The sequence below is a fragment of the chloroplast genome of Capsicum annuum, assembly GCF_002878395.1.
Source record: "Capsicum annuum chloroplast, complete genome".
NCBI lineage: Eukaryota > Viridiplantae > Streptophyta > Magnoliopsida > Solanales > Solanaceae > Capsicum > Capsicum annuum.
The window spans coordinates 52501-67500 of NC_018552.1; the positions used below are offsets into that span (position 1 = coordinate 52501).

General features: G+C 35.2%; 12 protein-coding genes and 2 non-coding genes, besides 1 other annotated feature; 7 read left to right on the forward strand and 7 right to left on the reverse strand. All coding sequences in view use genetic code 11, as the record gives it.

The window, feature by feature from the left end:
* Positions 1–178, reverse strand: part of ndhC (NADH-plastoquinone oxidoreductase subunit 3) — a 363-nt gene extending 185 nt beyond the window's left edge. The window contains exon 1 of the mRNA in view: positions 1–178. This exon is cut by the window's left edge and continues 185 nt beyond it. Coding sequence (YP_006666035.1) covers positions 1–178 — 178 coding nt within the window.
* Positions 1–15000: part of a sequence feature (large single copy region (LSC)) that runs on past both edges of the window.
* Positions 1315–1962, reverse strand: trnV. One transcript has 2 exons: positions 1925–1962; positions 1315–1349 (listed from the first exon to the last, which is right to left on the reverse strand). It is a non-coding gene; the product is annotated as a tRNA-Val (tRNA).
* trnM lies at positions 2170–2242 on the forward strand. The gene has a single exon. It is a non-coding gene; the product is annotated as a tRNA-Met (tRNA).
* Positions 2477–2878, reverse strand: atpE (ATP synthase CF1 epsilon subunit). The gene has a single exon. It carries the CDS (start codon positions 2876–2878, stop codon positions 2477–2479), a length of 402 nt encoding a protein of 133 aa, YP_006666036.1.
* atpB (ATP synthase CF1 beta subunit) lies at positions 2875–4371 on the reverse strand. Its single transcript has one exon. The coding sequence runs from the start codon at positions 4369–4371 to the stop codon at positions 2875–2877; it is 1497 nt and encodes a 498-aa protein (YP_006666037.1).
* rbcL (ribulose-1,5-bisphosphate carboxylase/oxygenase large subunit) lies at positions 5194–6627 on the forward strand. Its single transcript has one exon. It carries the CDS (start codon positions 5194–5196, stop codon positions 6625–6627), a length of 1434 nt encoding a protein of 477 aa, YP_006666038.1.
* On the forward strand, positions 7410–9065 carry accD (acetyl-CoA carboxylase beta subunit). The gene has a single exon. The coding sequence runs from the start codon at positions 7410–7412 to the stop codon at positions 9063–9065; it is 1656 nt and encodes a 551-aa protein (YP_006666039.1).
* psaI (photosystem I subunit VIII) lies at positions 9826–9936 on the forward strand. The gene has a single exon. It carries the CDS (start codon positions 9826–9828, stop codon positions 9934–9936), a length of 111 nt encoding a protein of 36 aa, YP_006666040.1.
* On the forward strand, positions 10380–10934 carry ycf4 (photosystem I assembly protein ycf4). The gene has a single exon. It carries the CDS (start codon positions 10380–10382, stop codon positions 10932–10934), a length of 555 nt encoding a protein of 184 aa, YP_006666041.1.
* Positions 11674–12363, forward strand: cemA (chloroplast envelope membrane protein). Its single transcript has one exon. The coding sequence runs from the start codon at positions 11674–11676 to the stop codon at positions 12361–12363; it is 690 nt and encodes a 229-aa protein (YP_006666042.1).
* petA (cytochrome f) lies at positions 12594–13556 on the forward strand. The gene has a single exon. The coding sequence runs from the start codon at positions 12594–12596 to the stop codon at positions 13554–13556; it is 963 nt and encodes a 320-aa protein (YP_006666043.1).
* On the reverse strand, positions 14491–14613 carry psbJ (photosystem II protein J). The gene has a single exon. The coding sequence runs from the start codon at positions 14611–14613 to the stop codon at positions 14491–14493; it is 123 nt and encodes a 40-aa protein (YP_006666044.1).
* psbL (photosystem II protein L) lies at positions 14738–14854 on the reverse strand. Its single transcript is given in 1 exon segment — positions 14738–14854. A coding segment is annotated over 1 exon segment (117 nt).
* psbF (photosystem II cytochrome b559 beta subunit) lies at positions 14877–14996 on the reverse strand. The gene has a single exon. It carries the CDS (start codon positions 14994–14996, stop codon positions 14877–14879), a length of 120 nt encoding a protein of 39 aa, YP_006666046.1.

Below are 15000 nucleotides of genomic sequence, written 5' to 3' on the forward strand. Positions count from 1 at the left end.
TTCGAAATTGTAACCAAGCATCACCCATTGGTTCTATACCCGACTCATAAGTAGAAAGTTTCTCCGGCCCTTTGCTAATCGGGGCTAACACTCCGGAAATGAAAAATGCCAAAATAGGAACAAGGATGGATATTATTAGAAATGCCCAAAAAAAATCATATTCGTAAAGCAGAAACATAAACGCACTCCTATGAACGTGGAAAATATACCGGATTCGATTGGTCGATTCGAATTGTAATTGTCAAGCCATCCATAACTATATTAGTCAAAACAAGAATTCATTTTGGTCGAACCGCCTAGTTTGGCTTTGTTTATTGGTTTATTGTAGGGCATATCTCATTGCAAGATTCATCGACTGGAATCCGATTTTATTTCCATTATACTTATTTCCATTTTATTTAGTTAGTAGAACCTTCTAACTATATATTACTCTTATACAAATTCTCCTCTTTCTCTTGTTTTTTTCTCTAAACTAAAGACGGGGAATTCTAAATTAATTAATTATCTTAGTTCTTCTTTAATTTTTCTTCTTTAATTAGAAATTCTTTAAATATTTCTATTTTTTTCTATAAATAGAATAAATAGAATCAGGAGGTCTTTATTTTAATTTTTTTTCTTAGTGATTTAGTGATCTAGAATGGAACAAGTAATCAAATAGAAGAGAATGTATAGGAACTTCCATCTCAAGATTTAGAAGATCTTGTGTTGGTATATTCCTTTTATTATTTTATTATTATTTAATAATAGTATTAGGATTCGAATCCAGGTGGAGGGGTTTTTCTTGGTTGAATACAGAAAAAGAAGACTACCTTTTTTGTGTTGTGCTTCGCTAGGTCGAGGTAAGTAAGGTATACGAAGGAAAAGCCTATTTGATAATGAAAGTGACCAAAGATATTCGTTTTTCAAAAAACTTTAGCTTGTACACAAATACAGCAGTCCCTTCCTAAATCCATGTGAATTCCTCTTCGTAGTTTTTCATTTCACCAGGCCCGTGAAATGATTTGACTTCCAAAATTCAATAAGATTGGGGATATCAAAAGAAAGGGGGTCTCACTAATTCTTTTATTGTGGATATGAATATGTAATTCGCCTCCGAAGATTAATGACGAAAGGTTGGTTTGTTTATCTGCAATTGAAAAAATAAATATCGATTGGATCCATTGATATGCGTTTTTTCTTTCATCTGCTTAAACTTAAACGATTGCCGTGAGTAAACTTATAGGAATAGTTGAATTTCACTTAGTTACAAGCAAGAAATAATAATGAAGAAATGAAAATTATACAATTTTATTTTTTCATTTTTATTTTATTTTATAGGGCTATACGGACTTGAACCGTAGACCTTCTCGGTAAAACAGATCAAACTTATTATTATTAAAATGATCTGAACTGTTTCAAAGACCCAACATGCATTTTTTTTGCATTGGGCTCTTTCATTAACTGATATTTATAGCAGTTAGTCTGCCATTTTTTTTTCTTGACAGAAAAAAAGATAAGGAAATGGCTCCATGTGCTCTGATTCATTATTTGGGAGCATTACCAAAGTGTTTCAAAGGTGGGATTATCTTGACGTAGGTCTGTCTCTGGCCTAAATAAACCTAAGTTAAATGAAGTCTCTATCGTTTCTGCTTAAAAAATCAAATATGAAACTTCATACACCTTAAAGTTCATATGACGAAAAGAGATTTTTTTGAGGTCCTTATACTCTCATTATGCCTAGCATTGAATAGACTGGGTATTCACCTTATCAAGATCTCAAATCAATGATGGGGTCTGTTTGGCACCTCCTAAATGGACGTCCAAATTGGACCGAACCCTTTGTCAGGCTATGGTTCCCTCAAAGTTATGGAGTAAGACATCGATTTCTCAACAAGATCGATTTTTCTGATTGTATGATGAACTCCCTTGAAAAACATTGGCGCGCGTGTAAACGAGTTGCTCTACCAACTGAGCTATAGCCCTTAGTGCTTGTGATACATATTTTATCATGTAGATAAATTCTTGTCAAGATAAATATTCCATGATCCAACATCAACAATCTTTGATCTCTTTGAGTGGTATTCCTTAGATTAGTATTGCTTATTAGATTAGTATTGCTTATAAGTAATATGATATTTATAATCCATCGACAGGATGGGTTTCGTTTGGTTCTCTTTGGAATGATAAATGACCTACTTAACTCAGTGGTTAGAGTACTGCTTTCATACGGCGGGAGTCATTGGTTCAAATCCAATAGTAGGTAAAACTTATTAGATACCAGAGTCAATGGTATCTAATAAGGTTTACGACCCACCTTTAGTGATATTTATTTTTTGATTTTGTATCTTTTCTATTTCATTTTTAAATTTGAATTTTTGCATCAGAATTGGCTTCTGTTTGATTGTATTTGATTGTATTCACCCGACAGAATCTAAATAGGATTAGAAAGAGAACTTCTTTTTATTATTCGAACGTACTAACTAGTCGTACTAACTAGTTATGAAATCGGATTGATAGCCTCCACCCGTGTTCTAGCTCGTCGGAGAGCTAGATTTGCCTCAATTTTTTGTCTCCTTCCTTCAGCCTTTTTCACATTAGCCTCCGCTATTTCAAGAGTTTGCTGAGCTTCTTGTGGATCAATGTCACTACCCTTCTCCGCATCATTTACTAAAACAGTGATCTCATTATTGCCTATTCTAGCAAAACCACCCATCAGAGCCATCGTTAACCATTGGTTGTTAAGGCGTATTCGCAAAATCCCTATATCTACAGCTGTGGCAATAGGGGCGTGATTTGGTAATATGCCAATTTGACCACTATTAGTAGATAACACGATTTCTTCCACTTCTGAATCCCAAACAATTCGATTAGGAGTCAGTACACTAAGATTTAAGGTCATTTCTTCAAATTGCTCTCCATTTCTAAGTTCATAGCCTTCGCGGTAGCTTCATCGATATTACCTACCAAATAAAAGGCCTGTTCAGGAAGACCATCTAATTCTCCGGAAAGGATCAATTGAAATCCTCGAATTGTTTCTGCTAGACCAACATATTTCCCTGGAGAACCGGTAAATACTTCTGCTACGAAAAAGGGTTGTGATAAGAAACGCTCAATTTTTCGCGCTCTTGCTACGAGTAAACGATCCTCTTCGGATAATTCGTCCAATCCAAGGATAGCTATAATGTCCTGAAGTTCTTTGTAACGTTGTAAAGTTTGCTTAACTCGTTGGGCGGTTTCGTAATGTTCCTCACCAACGATCCGAGGTTGAAGCATGGTTGACGTTGAATCTAAAGGATCTACTGCTGGATAAATACCTTTGGCAGCCAATCCTCTTGATAGTACGGTAGTAGCATCTAAATGTGCAAATGTCGTAGCAGGAGCAGGGTCGGTCAAATCGTCTGCGGGTACATAAACTGCTTGAATAGAGGTTATGGACCCTTCTTTGGTAGAAGTAATTCTTTCTTGTAAAGAACCCATTTCAGTACTTAGGGTCGGTTGATAACCCACAGCGGAGGGCATTCTACCCAATAAGGCCGATACTTCGGATCCTGCTTGGACGAAACGGAAGATATTGTCAATAAATAGAAGTACGTCTTGCTCATTAACATCTCGGAAATATTCCGCCATAGTTAGGGCAGTCAAACCAACTCTCATACGAGCTCCTGGTGGTTCATTCATCTGACCGTAAACTAGGGCCACTTTTGATTCTGCAATATTTTCTTCATTAATCACTCCAGATTCTTTCATTTCCATGTAAAGATCATTTCCTTCCCGAGTACGTTCACCCACTCCGCCAAATACGGATACGCCCCCGTGAGCTTTAGCAATATTGTTAATCAATTCCATAATGAGTACTGTTTTACCCACTCCAGCCCCCCCGAATAGTCCGATTTTTCCTCCACGGCGATAAGGGGCTAAAAGATCTACTACTTTAATTCCTGTTTCAAAAATAGATAATTTTGTATCCAACTGTATAAAGGCGGGCGCAGATCTATGAATAGGAGACGTTGTACTAGTATCTACAGGCCCTAAATTATCAACAGGCTCTCCGAGCACGTTAAAAATTCGTCCCAGAGTCGCCCCCCCGACCGGAACACTTATAGGAGCTCCTGTGTCAATCACTTCCATTCCTCTCGTTAAACCGTCTGTAGCACTCATAGCTACAGCTCTAACTCGATTATTTCCTAATAATTGCTGTACCTCACAAGCCACATTAATTGGTTGATCAACACTATCTCGACCTTGAACTACGAGAGCGTTATAAATATTCGGCATCTTGCCCGGGGGAAAGGCTACATCTAGTACCGGACCGATGATTTGGACGACACGCCCCAGGTTTTTTTTTTCAAGCGTGGAAACCCCAGAACCAGAAGTAGTAGGATTGATTCTCATAATAATAAAATAAAAATAAATAAATATGTCGAAATGTTTTTTCAAAAATTATCGAATTCAAAGTAAATGTCCGCTAGCACGTCGATCGGTTAATTCAATAAAATGGGAATTAGCACTCGATTTCGTTGGCACCATGCAATTGAACCAATTCAATTGTTTACTTATTCAATGAGATTGAGTTAATTTGCAAGCTCACCCAACCTATTTTAATTTAAAAATCTCAAGTGGATGAATCAGAATCTTGAGAAAGTCTTTCATTTGTCTATCATTATAGACAATCCCATCCATATTATCTATTCTATGGAATTCGAACCTGAACTTTATTTTATATTTCTATTACGATTCACTATTTGGATCTAATGGGCTCCTCTTCTTATTTTTCTTATTTATTTTTTAGTTAAATTTCAGCATATTGATTTATGCCTAGCCTATTCTTTTCTTTGCGTTTTTCTTTCTTTTTTATACCTTTCATAGCGGAATTCCATATATTTTCACATTTAGGATTTACATATACAACATATACCACTGTCAAGGGGGAAGTTCTTATTATTTAGTTTAGTTAGGTATTTCCATTTCAAAAAAAAAAGGTAAAAAATAAAAATTGGGTTGCGCTATATATATGAAAGAGTATACAATAATGATGTATTTGGCAAATCAAATACCATGGTCTAATAATCAACCATTCTGATTAATTGATAATATTAGTATTAGTTGGAAATTTTCTGAAAGATTCCTGTGAAAAGTTTCATTAACGCGTAATTCGTGTCGAGTAGACCTTGTTGTTGTGAGAATTCTTAATTCATGAGTTGTAGGGAGGGATTTATGTCACCACAAACAGAGACTAAAGCAAGTGTTGGATTCAAAGCTGGTGTTAAAGAGTACAAATTGACTTATTATACTCCTGAGTACCAAACCAAGGATACTGATATATTGGCAGCATTCCGAGTAACTCCTCAACCTGGAGTTCCACCTGAAGAAGCAGGGGCCGCGGTAGCTGCCGAATCTTCTACTGGTACATGGACAACTGTATGGACCGATGGACTTACCAGTCTTGATCGTTACAAAGGGCGATGCTACCGCATCGAGCGTGTTGTTGGAGAAAAAGATCAATATATTGCTTATGTAGCTTACCCTTTAGACCTTTTTGAAGAAGGTTCCGTTACCAACATGTTTACTTCCATTGTAGGTAATGTATTTGGGTTCAAAGCCCTGCGCGCTCTACGTCTGGAAGATCTGCGAGTCCCTACTGCTTATATTAAAACTTTCCAAGGTCCGCCTCATGGGATCCAAGTTGAAAGAGATAAATTGAACAAGTACGGTCGTCCCCTGTTGGGATGTACTATTAAACCTAAATTGGGGTTATCTGCTAAAAACTACGGTAGAGCTGTTTATGAATGTCTTCGCGGCGGACTTGATTTTACCAAAGATGATGAGAACGTGAACTCACAACCATTTATGCGTTGGAGAGATCGTTTCTTATTTTGTGCCGAAGCACTTTTTAAAGCACAGACTGAAACAGGTGAAATCAAAGGGCATTACTTGAATGCTACTGCAGGTACATGCGAAGAAATGATGAAAAGAGCTGTATTTGCTAGAGAATTGGGCGCTCCGATCGTAATGCATGACTACTTAACGGGGGGATTCACCGCAAATACTAGCTTGGCTCATTATTGCCGAGATAATGGTCTACTTCTTCACATCCACCGTGCAATGCATGCGGTTATTGATAGACAGAAGAATCATGGTATGCACTTCCGGGTATTAGCAAAAGCGTTACGTATGTCTGGTGGAGATCATATTCACGCTGGTACCGTAGTAGGTAAACTTGAAGGTGAAAGAGACATAACTTTGGGCTTTGTTGATTTATTGCGTGATGATTTTGTTGAACAAGATCGAAGTCGCGGTATTTATTTCACTCAAGATTGGGTCTCTTTACCAGGTGTTCTACCTGTGGCTTCAGGAGGTATTCATGTTTGGCATATGCCTGCTCTGACCGAGATCTTTGGGGATGATTCCGTACTACAGTTCGGTGGAGGAACTTTAGGACATCCTTGGGGTAATGCGCCAGGTGCCGTAGCTAATCGAGTAGCTCTAGAAGCATGTGTAAAAGCTCGTAATGAAGGACGCGATCTTGCTCGGGAAGGTAATGAGATTATTCGCGAGGCTTCCAAATGGAGCCCGGAACTAGCTGCTGCTTGTGAGGTATGGAAAGAGATCGTATTTAATTTTGCAGCAGTGGACGTTTTGGATAAGTAAAAACAGTAGACATTAGCAGGAAATAACGAAGGATAAGGAGAAAGAACTCAAGTAATTATCCTTCGTTCTCTTAATTGAATTGCAATTAAACTCGGCCCAATCTTTTACTAAAAGGATTGAGCCGAATACAACAAAAATTCTATTGCATATATTTTGACTAAGTATATACTTACCTAGATATACAAGATTTGAAATACAAAATCTAGAAAACTAAATAAAAATCTAAGACTCAAATCTTTCTATTGTTGTCTTGGATCCACAATAAATCCTACGGATTCTTAGGATTGGTATATTTTTTTCTATCCTGTAGTTTGTAGTTTCCCTGAATCAAGCCAAGTAGCACAACTCTTTCTACCCATCCTGTATATTGTCCCCTTTGTTCCGTTCCGTGTTGAAATGGAAGCTTAATTTATTACTTATTATTTTATTAGATTTTAGATTAGTTAGTGATTAGATATTAGTATTAGACGAGATTTTAAGAAAATTTTTTTGATTTCTTTATAGGAGTATAGGAGAGGACAAATCTCTTTTTTTCGATGCGAATTTGACACGACATAGGAGAAGCCGCCCCTTATCAAAAATTATATTATTATATTTATATTATTTTTAATAATAAAATAATAAAAGGGGGTTCCGACATATTAATATATAGTGAAGTGTTCCCCCAGATTCAGAACTTTTTTTCAATACTCACTAATAATCCTACTAATAATCCTAGTGATTGGATTTCTATGCTTAGTCTGATAGGAAATAAGATATTCAAATAAATAATTTTATAGCGAATGACTATTCATCTATTGTATTTTCATGCAAATAGGGGGCAAGAAAACTCTATGGAAAGATGGTGGTTTAATTCGATGTTGTTTAAGAAGGAGTTCGAACGCAGGTGTGGGCTAAATAAATCAATGGGCAGTCTTGGTCCTATTGAAAATACCAGTGAAGATCCAAATCGAAAAGTGAAAAACATTCCTAGTTGCAGTAATGTTGATTATTTATTCGGCGTTAAAGACATTCGGAATTTCATCTCTGATGACACTTTTGTAGTTAGTGATAGGAATGGAGACAGTTATTCCATCTATTTTGATATTGAAAATCAGATTTTTGAGATTGACAACGATCATTCTTTTCTGAGTGAACTAGAAAGTTCTTTTTATAGTTATCGAAACTCGAGTTATCTGAATAATGGATTTAGGGGCGAAGATCCCTACTATAATTCTTACATGTATGATACTCAATATAGTTGGAATAATCACATTAATAGTTGCATTGATAATTATCTTCAGTCTCAAATCTGTATAGATACTTCCATTATAAGTGGTAGTGAGAATTACAGTGACAGTTACATTTATAGGGCCGTTTGTGGTGGTGAAAGTAAAAATAGTAGTGAAAACGAGGGTTCCAGTATACAAACTCGCACAAAGGGCAGTGATTTAACTATAAGAGAAAGTTCTAATGGCAGTGATTTAACTATTGGCAGTGATTTAACTATTGGCAGTGATTTAACTAATGGCAGTGATTTAACTATTGGCAGTGATTTAACTATTGGCAGTGATTTAACTAATGGCAGTGATTTAACTATAAGAGAAAGTTCTAATGATCTCGAGGTAACTCAAAAATACAGGCATTTGTGGGTTCAATGCGAGAATTGTTATGGATTAAATTATAAGAAATTTTTTAAATCAAAAATGAATATTTGTGAACAATGTGGATATCATTTGAAAATGAGTAGTTCGGATAGAATTGAACTTTTGGTCGATCCGGGTACTTGGGATCCTATGGATGAAGACATGGTCTCTCTGGATCCCATTGAATTTCATTCGGAAGAGGAGCCTTATAAAGATCGTATTGATTCTTATCAAAGAAAGACAGGATTAACCGAGGCTGTTCAAACAGGCATAGGCCAAATAAACGGCATTCCCGTAGCAATTGGGGTTATGGATTTTCAGTTTATGGGGGGTAGTATGGGATCCGTAGTCGGAGAGAAAATCACCCGTTTGATTGAACACGCTGCCAATCAAATTTTACCTCTTATTATAGTGTGTGCTTCTGGGGGGGCGCGCATGCAGGAAGGAAGTTTGAGCTTGATGCAAATGGCTAAAATATCGTCTGCTTTATATGATTATCAATTAAATAAAAAATTATTTTATGTATCAATCCTTACATCTCCGACAACTGGTGGAGTGACAGCTAGTTTTGGTATGTTGGGGGATATCATTATTGCCGAACCCAATGCCTACATTGCATTTGCAGGTAAAAGAGTAATTGAACAAACATTGAATAAAACAGTACCCGAAGGTTCACAAGTAGCTGAATACTTATTCCAGAAGGGTTTATTCGACCTAATTGTACCACGTAATCTTTTAAAAAGCGTTCTGAGTGAGTTATTTAAGCTCCACGCCTTTTTTCCTTTGAATCAAAAGTCAAGCAAAATCAAGTAGAGCACTAAGGCCATTATTTTATTTTATTTGTGTTTGTAGCAAAAAAGTAGTTAGTTTATCGGAATCAAAGTAAATAAGATAATAGTAAATAAGATAAAGTAAATAAGATAATAATGGCCCTTTCTTTGGTGATAGAAGATCTAATTGTAGAAAGAATCAAAACTAAAGTTGAGGATAACTCTTTTTTGACCTATATTCCTGATTACGAATCAAGAAGCCTTTATCACCAAGAGTGAGTTCTTCCTTTCGTGAAATTAGGAAAATAAAACGAATTTCTTCTTGTCTTAGGTATATAATTTGAAATTAAAATATAGATAATAGAGTTTTGTATCTTTCTCTATCTCCCTAAAAACCATTTTAGCTAAAAAAAATTCATGTTGGGTCGGATTCGAACGAATCTTTCGATAATCTCTTTATCTATTTTTAGAAAATTAGAAGACAAGAACAAAAGACAAAGAAATGAATAATAAAGTTTATTATGATACATATCTTTCTCATGTAAGAGATGAATAAGTCCATTTATTTAGTTCTACATTCTTTGCACTTATTCTTATTATACGTACTCAGTTAGATTTAGATATATAGATACTTAGATCTATACTAAGAATTTCAAATTCTTCAAATTCTATTAATAATAAATATTATCTAATTAGAATTCAAATTCTTAATTTAATTATAATTATTTAATTATTACAAGATATCTTTATTTATATAATAACATAATAACAGATACAATATAGTAAATCGAGGTACCCCTTCTATGACAAATTTGAACCTTCCATCTATTTTTGTGCCGTTAGTAGGCCTAGTCTTTCCGGCAATTGCAATGGCTTCTTTATTTATTCATGTTCAAAAAAACAAGATTGTTTAGATACGCTGGGACCCAATCTCATCCATTTTTTTTTGAAAACGTGGACTTGTATCATAACACGGATATCTATTTATTGGAATAGAGTATAACATGTGATTTCTACCGAACATAAAGGAAAAAACTCTTATGCCTGCAGAAACATGATATATGGATATATCCATTCTAGTAATTTTCAAATAGATCAGGATCACTGGATGGCTGAAATGTAGTCGGTTAATCTCTATGTATATCGATATGTATAGTGGGATCGTATTAAATAAAGAGTATGTTATTATTTTAGATTTAACCAATTTGATGAATTACTCCTAAAGGTTGACATCAAACTAGTGCTAGTTCACCTCAAACTAGTGCTAGTTGATGAGAGTTACTTCGGAAACAAAAAAGTAAAGTCAAATTTCTATGGGGTATTATCTCAATTCTAATAAAATGCAATCGGGTAAAGTATGACTTGGCGATCAGAACATATATGGATAGAACTTATAACGGGGTCTCGAAAAATAAGTAATTTCTGCTGGGCCTTTATCCTTTTTTTAGGTTCATTAGGCTTCTTATTAGTTGGAACTTCCAGTTATCTTGGTAGAAATTTGATATCTTTTTTTCCGCCTCAGCAAATCATTTTTTTTCCACAAGGAATCGTGATGTCTTTCTACGGAATTGCGGGTCTCTTTATTAGCTCTTATTTGTGGTGCACAATTTCCTGGAATGTAGGTAGTGGTTATGATCGATTCGATATAAAGGAAGGAATAGTCTGTATTTTTCGTTGGGGATTTCCGGGAAAAAATCGTCGCATATTCCTCCGATTCCTTATAAAAGATATTCAGTCCGTTAGAATAGAAGTTAAAGAGGGTATTTATGCTCGTCGTGTTCTTTATATGGACATCCGAGGCCAGGGGTCCATTCCCTTAACCCGTACTGATGAGAATTTGACTCCACGAGAAATTGAACAAAAGGCTGCTGAATTAGCCTATTTCTTGCGTGTACCAATTGAAGTATTTTGAGAAATTGAGAATCAGAACGTTCATTCAATTAAAGAAAACGTATATGAAAGAACCATAAAACGAAACTCTTTTTATGGTCTTTATGCGTATGTAAACCCACGCAATTCAATAACAAATAACAAATCGAAATAATAGATTCATCTCAGATGGCAAACCATTTCGAAATCAAGAAATTTTTTTTAGTTCAATATTTGTTGGAATTGACACTTTAGATCCAGATAGATCATATCTTGTAAATTGGAAATTCTTTCTTTTGTATTCTTTAATGACCAACAATTGGATTTCTTAATTAAATAATGAGAACTAGCCAATTTATCTTTTGCCAGTCATTTTTTTTTATCATCGTAATATCTTTCCCTCAATTATTCTATTCCTGACTATGGGTAATTAGTGAAATTTTTTCGAAATATTGGATATTTTGATAGCAAGGGAGTTCTTTCTTCTCAAAATCTGAACAATATTCATTACTTAAAGTGGTTCTTTCGATCATTCATCGAAAGGAGACACTTGATTTTGAATTTGACCAATTGAGATATCAGGAAACAATATTCTCAATTTCTTCATTCGAAGTGAATTCTTAGCCTATTTCTGTATTCTTTCTAGATTCAAAGACTAACCACAAAATCACAAAGAAAATAGATTCATAAGTTCGATACCTTGTATAAAACTCATGTGTGTAAGAAATATTCGATCGCATAGAGTGTACGGATGGGTTGATTAACAATTCACAGATGAAAAAATGGCAAAAAAGAAAGCATTCACCCCTCTTTTCTATCTTGCATATATAGTATTTTTGCCCTGGTGGATTTCTTTCTCAGTTAATAAATGTCTGGAATCTTGGGTTACTAATTGGTGGAATACTGGGCAATCCGAAATTTTCTTGAATACTATTCAAGAAAAGAGTCTTCTAGAAAAATTCATAGAATTAGAGGAACTCCTCTTCTTGGACGAAATGATCAAGGAATACTCGGAAACACATCTCGAAGAGTTTGGGATAGGAATCCATAAAGAAACGATCCAATTAATCAAGATGCAAAATGAGAATCGTATCCATACGATTTTGCACTTCTCAACAAATATCATCTGTTTTATTATTCTAAGCGGGTATTCAATTTTGGGTAATGAAAAACTTGTTATTCTTAACTCTTGGGCTCAGGAATTCCTATATAACGTAAGTGACACAGTAAAAGCTTTTTCTATTCTTTTATTAACTGATTTATGTATCGGATTCCATTCACCCCGCGGTTGGGAATTAATTATTGGCTCTATCTATAAAGATTTTGGGTTTGTTCATAATGATCAAATTATATCTGGTCTTGTTTCCACCTTCCCAGTCATTCTCGATACAATTTTTAAATATTGGATTTTCCGTTATTTAAATCGTCTGTCTCCGTCACTTGTAGTTATTTATCATTCAATGAATGACTGATAAAGGATCCATTGATATTAATCTAATCCAATTAGAATGCTTGGTACTTTGTAGTTGTACATAAGCAAAGTATTGAAAATCGTATTTTATCTTTCTATTTCTAACCATCGGGAAGATTCATCCTATATTATTTCTAGATTATTCCAGCAAATAGCAGAATCGTGGCTAGGGAACTATACTAGCGACCTACCCAATTTATTGTAGAAATTTTCGCGATCAATGATTGGACCATGCAAACTAGAAATGCTTTTTCTTGGCTAAAGAAACAGATTACTCGATCTATTTCCGTATCGCTCATGATATATATCTTAACTCGGACATCCATTTCAAGTGCATATCCCATTTTTGCACAGCAGGGTTATGAAAATCCACGAGAAGCGACTGGGCGTATTGTATGTGCCAATTGCCATTTAGCTAATAAGCCCGTGGAGATTGAGGTTCCACAAGCGGTACTTCCTGATACTGTATTTGAAGCAGTTGTTCGAATTCCTTATGATATGCAACTGAAACAGGTTCTTGCTAATGGTAAAAAGGGGGGGTTGAACGTGGGGGCTGTTCTTATTTTACCGGAGGGGTTTGAATTAGCTCCTCCCGATCGTATTTCTCCCGAGATGAAAGAAAGGATTGGCAATTTGTCTTTTCAGAGCTATCGCCCCAATAAAAAAAATATTCTTGTGGTAGGCCCTGTCCCTGGTAAAAAATATAGTGAAATAACCTTCCCTATTCTTTCCCCGGACCCTGCTACTACGAAGGATGTTCACTTCTTAAAATATCCTATATACGTAGGCGGTAACAGGGGAAGGGGTCAGATTTATCCCGACGGCAGCAAGAGTAAGAATACAGTTTCTAATGCTACAGCAGCAGGTATAGTAAGCAAAATCATACGAAAAGACAAAGGGGGATATGAGATAACCATAACGGATGCGTCGGAGGGACGTCAAGTGGTTGATATTATCCCTCCCGGACCAGAACTTCTTGTTTCCGAGGGCGAATCTATCAAATTTGATCAACCATTAACGAGTAATCCTAATATAGGCGGATTTGGTCAGGGAGATGCAGAAATAGTACTTCAAGATCCATTACGTGTCCAAGGACTTTTGTTCTTCTTGGCATCTGTTATTTTGGCACAAATCTTTTTGGTTCTTAAAAAGAAACAGTTTGAGAAGGTTCAATTGGCCGAAATGAATTTCTAGATTCGCAGATTTATCGATATCAAGTTCGTAAAAAGAACCAAATTCTTGTTGGCGATTATTTATGATCAAAAAAATAAAAAAAAAATTAAATTCTGAAAACTCCTTTGTCTTATTTATACTCTTCTTCAAAATCTACATACTATGTGGTACAAGGGATTCCCAGCATCTCGTAGAAAAAGAGTATGTAATGTAGAATTTAAAGAAGAGTATTTGACTTTCATTATTTTGATTTAGTTTTTTTTATTGGAGTAGTAGGACTATGTTACTATTGATAGATTTCACTGCCATAAGACATAAGACGTATCAATAGTTTTCTATTCTAAATAGAAAGAAAGTAAAATTTGTCTAAATACTAGACATAAGGAAGCGGGGGATAAATGCGTGGAAGAAAAAATCCTAGAAGGGATTATTTGTCTTCCCAGTCTTCGACACAAGAAAGGGGTGTAGAAAAATCCTTTTTTCTTGTGTCGAAACGAAAGAGTAATGATTCTTGATCCTGTTTGTTAAAAATTCCTAGTCTTGGTTTCGATTTTTCCAGATGTATCAGAAACCCGTTACCCTACGCCCCCTTTACGTATAATATATGGAGTGGTGGACAAACAAAACAAAAAAAGAGAGGAAATTTTATTAATTAAATAAAACTTCTTCAATCAACTTATCTTATACAAATAGATACTATCATATAAAAAGAAGAGGTGGTCTGAATAAATCAATGAAGTGAATTTTTAAAAAACATGATCAGAAAAATGAGAAAAATGGAGTTTTTGAAAAGAAAAAGAAATCCATTTTATTATTTCATTTTATCATTTAGACGAAAAAAATAGTATGATTCTTAAGAACTCAACGGGCCCTTCCCCTTCGAATCAAACAAACAAGGAAGGGAATCCCGTTGAGTTCTTACGCTTTCATGTTGATAACTCAATTCATTCGATTACTACAGGGATGAACCCAATCCGGAATATGAACCATAAAAGAAAATACCTATTAAACCGATTACAAGAATACCAGCTACAGTACCTATTATCCAAAGAGGAATCCTTCCAGTAGTATCGGCCATTTACCCCACTTCCCTCCAGATTTCATCAAGTGGTCATGCTAGAGACATAAACAGTCATGGATAATTAAATTATGAGATCCTTCCGAATGAGCTAAGAGAATCTTATTTATTCTCTTTCTTTTTCTTAATTGAAGAAATAATTGGAAAATAAAACAGCAAGTACAAAAATGAGTAATAACCCCCAGTAGAGACTGGTACGATTCAATTCAACATTTTGTTCGTTCGGGTTTGATTGTGTCGTAGCTCTATAATTCGGATTAAGTTTATCGTTGGATGAACTGCATTGCTGATATTGATCCCAAAAAAAAGACGGTAGGTACAGCTAGGCCGTGAACAGCCAACCATCGTACTGTAAAAATTGGATAGGTTCGATCTATAGTCATTAGG